At 35.6% G+C, this 7,874-nt stretch overlaps 1 protein-coding gene across 1 annotated transcript in view; it reads left to right on the top strand.

Annotated features, from left to right (window-relative positions):
• Nucleotides 1–1,572: 1,572 nt before the first annotated feature.
• Nucleotides 1,573–7,874, top strand: part of LOC134319687 (stress-70 protein, mitochondrial-like) — a 62,504-nt gene continuing 56,202 nt past the window's right edge. The window contains exons 1-2 of the mRNA XM_063000979.1: nucleotides 1,573–1,760; nucleotides 5,341–5,399. Of these exons, the coding sequence (XP_062857049.1) occupies nucleotides 1,689–1,760; nucleotides 5,341–5,399 (131 nt within the window). The 5' untranslated portion in view covers nucleotides 1,573–1,688. The remainder of the gene's footprint in view (nucleotides 1,761–5,340; nucleotides 5,400–7,874) is intronic.

Raw genomic sequence — 7,874 nt, 5'->3', positions numbered from 1 at the left:
AGTGTATAAAATATTGTGTGCAATTTGAAACACACCCCTCCGGCTTGCCTGCTAAAGCAGAGTCCTCTGTACTCCATGTACACCCTAATACAGCATATTTCGGCTATTTTAAGGACCTTGTAAAAATCTTTTTTTAAATAATTTGATTTAGACTAATTTGTTGAGTTCACTTGCATATTTACAGTGGAGCCTAGATCCAGTGCTGTATTAAACTAACTGTATATTCTGCTTCATATCAGATAAGCAACACAGCAGAATGCCAAAATGTCAGGTAGAATATAACACTAAAAACAGTTTTATTGGTAACATAATTTTAATTGCACTGCTTCAGACTTTTACAATTAATTGGCAGGCCCCCACATCTTCCTACACACTTGATTTTAAGCCTTTTTTCTTAATGTTTCATATGGTAAAACAATGGTGCTTGGGTACTGATGGATTGATAATTTAGAAATCCTTTATTATATTCATGCTTAGTAACGTTAAGTGGAATATCTTTCTTATACTCTGATGCATGTCTCTTTTCTGTGTAAAGGCCTAATCTTTTTCTTGAGAAGGTCATAAAAATGTTTGTCCCATTCATCCTCTTAAGGCCTGCTCTATATTGTTTTATGTGGCTTACGCAAGTTTTATGCAGTGAGACTGCACATACAAAAATAAAATAGATGTCTCCACATGGCAACACATTCACCATTGGGGGCGACATGGTGGCTTGGTGAGTAGCACTGTCGCCTCACATCAAAAAGGTCCTGGGTTGGATTCCCAAGTGGAACAGGCCAGATCCTTTCTGTGTGGGGTTTGCATGTTCTCCCTGTGTCTGCGTGTTTCCTCCGGGAGCTACCCCACAGTCCAAAGACATGCAAGTGAGGTGAATTGGAGATACAAAATTGTCTGTAAGATTAAAAAACTTGAAATGATGAATCTTGTGTAACCAGTGATTACCTGTCCTGTCATGAAAGTATAGTTAGCAAGGTAAAACATTAGATGAATCCTTTATCCATTTTTTTGATTACATCCATTTAATTTTTGCCCAAAGCCTTAAGACTATTTGTCACTGGTTTGTTTTAAGTGACCTCATTGCATATTTTAGTGATATAAGGATAATAAATGTAATGTTAATCAACTCTTCTTCTAAATTGTATTTTGACATTACTAAAGCAATGCTATATATTAGTTGCATTAAATGCATTAAACTCACAATCAGTGTGATCAATGTAGTTTTCAACATCAACTTGACATTTTATTTGTTACTATTACGTAATTAGGCTTTACCATTCTTTTAAGATCTTTCACTGACCCTTTTTAGGGGACCTTTCTTAGTCGACCTTGACTTGTTTACAGTACTTGAGATCTGTTGATTTGCCGTTCAACTTAATTGTTCTTTATTACAAAAACATCATATCTTTGCTAAAAGATTAATCTATTTATCCGTTTAAAAATATTTGTTTTCTTATTTGAAAATAAATGTCATTGTTTATCGATTTTAAGAGTTATTTTAACGTTATTTTACCCAGGCGATTTATATTCTCTTCTATTATGGGGTCCGACTTGTGGCGCATAGTGGTGTCATCAAGCCATGTGGTGTATAGGATCGTTCTAGAAACAGAGTCTTGGAGATTGGTGGTGTTGATAGCAGTTACGTTTTTCTTAGATAGCTTCATCATACCTGTGCTTACAAATAAAGTACAATGTTAAACGTGACTAAAACAGCCTCAAGAATCATTTCGCCACACTGTGGTGTGCGCGCACTGGTGAAAAAGGTACGCCATTTTCAGTTGATGCAATTTTCTTTACGATGACATTTGCACGAGCTTTAATTAGAATTTGCTATCGTCCTAACCGTAACTCTTGACCTTGTTTTGGGACAGTTAAGTGGTATTTGCCTTGTTGTGTTTAAGAGTAAATTGAGTTGGTATATCATTGATAATTGCTGCCACAGCTAAAATTTTCACCGATCTTTTAGTGCTTCATTAGAAAGGTTTAATATGTGAACTGCATGTCATTGCCATGTGAAGTCAACTGTGCGTAATTAACTACCGGTGTAGCGAAAAAAAATCTGCTACGATTGATTAATCTGTTGTTTTTGAATGTAGACGCTGTTTAAAATTTTTTATTATATTAGTGTATACCCCGTTAACACAAGCCTGGCAATAAATAAGGTACTTATCAATTTTGGTTCCGTTAAAATAAGCACTGGTGCGATTGTTGCTGCGGTAGGAGCAGAGCTGCGTTCATTACTGTAGAATTTTACTATTTATATGGTGTGTGAGTCAAGGATCACACCGGTTTACAAAACAACGTAGTGATGCACTCGTTTAATAAAGAAATAAATACACAGTATATTCACATATTGTCGGGAGCAGAACACTTTATTAACTTCTTCGTTACGGTACCGAATAGCGGACAGCACAAGCACACTATTCCATGCACTATGGAAGCCCCAAAGGGTCAAAACGCACTCACTTCGCATAGAAACGTCTATCAAACCACTGACACAATACAAGCACTTTAAAAACTGGCTTTCCTTCATAACAAAAGAGCCTTTTCCATTTTTTTTTGGTATTTAGGTTTTACTGTAATGCTTTTAAGTAACTTTTTTTCTTATATTCAAGTTAAGCTGCTACACAGTTTTCTGTTCATTTTTAGTGCATCACTGCATTAAACAGATTTTTTTTCTTCGAATGTAAAGTTTAAAGTAAAACTGTAATTATCTCAATCATTTTGATTGATTTTGTAAAAATACAAAACATTAAGCCAATAGCTTGGATGCAGCATTTTTCCCTTCAGCACTGCAGAGCTATTCAGTTGTTAAACATATACACTGGATTAATTTGAATAACTTATGTACTTGAAGTGTGCACTGTGTGAACAGTATTATCCAGTTCTTATCTAGACAATGTCTAGAAAATACAAGTATCGGTTTGAGACTCGGTATCGGATCGGGATCAAAATTAATAATCGGGCTCGGTTTCGGGAACAAAAAAACGTGATTGGGACATCCCTAATAGAAAGCTTTCTAAAATTTACTTTGACTTCTTTTATTGCAAACAGAATGAAATTTTATGACTTCTCTGGCCAACATAATTTTATTTATAAATATATATCCATTTCTGACATTCAGGCTTGCAGCATATTGGTTGAATGCACCCGAATATAACTGCTGTACCAATTAAAATGTAACGGCAACAAAAATTGGATTAAAATGACTGGACCAACGCATTTCTACAGATAATGCCTAGCAGCCATGCTAAATAAATACAATGTTTAAGCTTACTTTTCTCTGTGTATCATAAGACTTCAACTTGGCAGTGCGCCTAAACTTGGGAGTGAGGCGACGCATGAATCACTTGGTGAATCGGTTAATTAGATGGAACTGAGCACACAGTCTATGAAACGGACAAACACGAACAAACCGACTCAGAAAAATGAATTTCAAGTAATCGTGAGCGCTATAGATTTAATTAACTACATGTAAAATTATGTTTCCAAAACACAACCATTCAAACTAAACAAATAAATATTGGCCAGTCAAAACAAGTTAATAGCTAACCGAGCTAGCTAATATAGCAATACATAAAAAAAAAAATTGGTTGGAAATCTTAATAATTTCCGTCAAACCTCAGCAAAAGACAGAAAACTAGCTAGCTATTTTAACACTTCAGCTAATTCAGTTCTAACAGCTAAGTTTTCTGGCTAGCTAGCTATCTGTTTAAACTGTATGTTAACACTTAGCCAATAAGTTTTTGAATATTATCTCAGAAAATGAACTGAAATACAACTTTATATGGGAATACTTACTAAAAATGTGAAAGGAAGTGAGGAAAATTCACATCTCCACCAGCCAACACGTCTTCACATTTCCAACACGAACAGTTTTTTTGGAATCAATCCCTGCCATTTGGAAATGTTCCAGAACTGTGTGTGACAGGAAAGCTAAAACTTGATTATTGCTTTAAGTACACATAATCATTCAAAGAAAAAGTACAAACAACTTATCAAGATTAAGTGATGTCTACTTCATGTAAGAAATTTAGTCATTTTTATCTAATTTTTTTAATACAATGTTAGGGTTTACAGTGATATGCAATGCCAGAGGACACTCCTAATCAAGTCAAATTATTCACTATTAGCCTAAACATCATAGCAGAGGTAATTATTCCAAGAACCTCCCTAAGACCAAATGAAACCCAAAGGGCTTTCAAAATGGGAAGAACCTAATAGATAATTTAATCCAATTAAATCCTCAAAATTTTCTACACTTCGTTCCAGGAAAGAGCCTGCTGTGATGGTGTTATTCGACTTGGAAAAAGCATTTGACAACAGTCTGGAAATATGGCATACTTAAAGATCTGCACCAAGCCGTGCTCAGGGGTTGATGCTCGATCTTAATAGCCAACTTTCTAGAAAACATGTCTGAGTAAAAAAAAAAAAACATGTATTCAGACTAACACACATAAGAGATTGAAGTCCAACAAAGAAGCATTCTCTCTGGCTCCTCCATTAAAATTACTGACACATTTAAACTCCTAGGACTAACATTAGATAATAAACGATTATTCATTCCACTTATCAAAGCACAAAAAAGAATGCTGTAGGATACTGGACATAATGAAAATACTGCTTAGAACCAAGAAGAGTTCACCTCCTTCACCTAATCTGTATCTATAAAATGATGATCTGGTCAACGCTGGACTACCTTTCTGTACCGATTTCTGTATAGTGCTGAACCAAACAACATTCAAACTTTCTGAATACGAATTAAGCATTGGTGCCTGAAACCAAGACCTAAGCTATGATAATGCCCGCCCCCACCATGGAAACTAGTTTAGCGTCTTGGACATCATTTTGGACATTGCAAATTAGCAAAAATCATCCACCCATCCAATTACATACCTCAAAGAATTTGTTCTCTTGTTTCTCAGAGAGAATTACCATCCCACTCGCATCGCACATGAATGGCTTTAAATCTGTAAACCAGGTAGCAGCAGCAATTAGTAGCCGACCAATATGTGAATTAAACAACCCTACCTCTGCATAGCTGTCTGGGACTTGACCTCAAGATTTCCATGATGGCTAGCGAAGATTAGACCAATGTCCCATCTGTGCCCTAATTATTCATTGACTATATTGCTATACAGTTAGCATAATTTCTATTAATATTTGAAAATTAATTCTTTAGTCCATTTTGTGTTAATTTTACTATTTGCACAAGTATTTTATGTTTAGTTAATGTATTATGATAATTTATTGTTCAGTAATATTTTGTCTAAACTGCTTTTCTTTTTTTTTTTTTTTTTTTTTTTTTTTTTTTTTTTTTTTTTTTTTTTTTTTTTTTTTTAGGTATGCTTTAATCAATGGATGAAACATGGCCTTCAACATTCTTCTAGGCGTGAATATGCGTGGGTAGACATTACAATATATAATATATTGTATATATGTAATATATACAAGTTTGGACACCTTCTCATTGAATGGTTTTTCTTGATTTTTTTTATTTTCTACATTGTAGATTAATACCAAAGACATCCAAACTATGAAGGAACGCATATGAAATTATGTAGTAAACAAAAGTGTTAAACAAACCAGAATATGTTTTATATTTTAGATTCTTCAATGTAGCACATTTTGCCTTTGATTACAGCTTTGCACACTCCTGGCATTCTCTCAATCAGCTTCATGAGGTAGCCACGTGGAATGGTTTTCAGTTAACAGGTGTGCCTTGTCAAGAGTTAATTTCTGGAATTTTTTGCCTTCTTAATGTGTTCAAACACATTAAGAAGGCAAAAAATTCCAGAATAAGTTGTGTTGTGCAGAGGCAGAGTTGGTACAAAGGTCTATACAGTGAATAGCCCTATTTGACTACTGTTCTAATCCATATTATCACACAACTAAGTAAATAGAAACGACAATCCATCATTACTTTAAGACATGAAGTTCAGTCAATCCAAAAAAATTCAAGAACTTTGAATGTATCTTCAAGTGCAGTCTCAAAGACCATCAAACGCTTGTTTTTCCCACTCCTCCATGCAGAATTTCTTCAGCTGTGTGAGGTTTGAGGGGTTTCTTGCATGCACATCCCATTTCAAATCACCCCACAGCATCTAAATAGGATTAAGATCTGGGCTTTAACTTGGCCATTCCAGAACTCTCCATTCCTTTCTTTTGAGCCATTCCTTGGTGGATTTACTGGAATGTTTTGGGTCGTTGTTATGTTGCATGGTCCACCTATACTTCAGCTTCAGTTTTTGGACAGATGGTCTTACATTTTCCTCAAGCACCCTCTGATACAGTAAATAATTCATCCAAACTATGACAATCCATCATTACTTTAAGACATGAAGGTCAGTCAATCCAAAAAATTTCAAGAACTTTGAATGTATCCTCAAGTGCAGTCGCAAAGACCATCAAACGCTATGATGAAACTGGCTCTCATGAGTTTTTGGACAGATGGTCTTACATTTTCCTCAAGCACCCTCTGATACAGTAAATAATTCATCCAAACTATGACAATCCATCATTACTTTAAGACATGAAGGTCAGTCAATCCAAAAAATTTCAAGAACTTTGAATGTATCCTCAAGTGCAGTCGCAAAGACCATCAAACGCTATGATGAAACTGGCTCTCATGAGGACCGCCCCAGGAAAGGAAGACCAAGAGTTACCTCTGCTGCAGAGGATAAGTCCATCAGAGTTACCAGCCTCAGAAACCGCCAATTAACAGCATCTCAGATTAGAGCCCACATAAATGCTTCACAGAGTTCAAGTAGCAAACACATCTCAACATCAACTGTTCAGAGGAGACTGCGTGAATCAGGCCTTCATGGTCGAATTGTGCAAAGAAGCCACTTCTGAGGAAGAACAATAATAATAAGAGAATTACTTGGGCCAAGAAACACAAGGAATGGACGTTAGACCAGTGGAAATCTGTCCTTTGGTCTGATGAGTCCAAATTTGAGATTTTTGGTTCCACCCGCCGTGTCTATGTGAGATGCAGAACAGGTGAGCGGATGGTTTGTACATGTGTGGTTCCCACTGTGAAGCATGGAGGAGGAGCTGTGATGGTATGGGAGTGCTTTGCTGGTGATACTGTTGGTGATTTATTTAAAATCCAAGGCACACGTAAGCAGCATGGCTACCACAGCATTCTGCAGTGACATGCCATCCCATCTGGTTTGCGCTTAAGTTGTCCATCATTTGTTTTTCAACAGGAAAAATGACTCCATACACACCTCCAGGCTATGTAAGGGCTATTTGACCAAGAAGGAGTGTGATGGAGTGCTGCGTCAGATGACCTGTCCTCCACAATCACCTCATCTAAACCCAATTGAGATGGTTTGGGATGAGTTGGACCGCAGAGTGAAGGCAAAGCAGCCAACACCTCTGGGAACTCCTTCAAGACTGTTGGAAAACCATTCCATGTGGCTACCTCATGAAGCTGATTGAGAGAATGCCAAGAGTGTGCAAAGTTGTCATCAAAGCAAAAAGTGGCTACTTTGAAGAATCTAAAATATAAAACATATTCTGGTTTATTTAACACTTTTTTGTTTACTACATAATTCCATATGTGTTCCTTCATAGTGTGGATGTCTTCAGTATTAATCTGCAATGTAGAAAATAAAAAAAATCAAGAAAAAACACTACATGAGAAGGTGTGTCCGAACTTTTGACTGGTACTATATATATATATATATATATATCTATTATTTATATATATATATATATATATTATATATAAATATATACACAGTCATGTGAAAGTTTTTTTTAAACATATTAAAACATATAAACATGTCAGCTTCATTTGAACAGTATTGAAAGATGGAGCTTATATCATTAAACAAATAAAATTGAAAACGTTACTTTTAAACACAAGT

This window comes from Trichomycterus rosablanca, chromosome 8, assembly GCF_030014385.1.
Source record: "Trichomycterus rosablanca isolate fTriRos1 chromosome 8, fTriRos1.hap1, whole genome shotgun sequence".
In the NCBI taxonomy this organism is placed as follows: Eukaryota; Metazoa; Chordata; class Actinopteri; order Siluriformes; family Trichomycteridae; genus Trichomycterus; species Trichomycterus rosablanca.
Note: the sequence above shows the minus strand (reverse complement) of the source record. Positions and strands in the feature narration are given on the sequence as shown.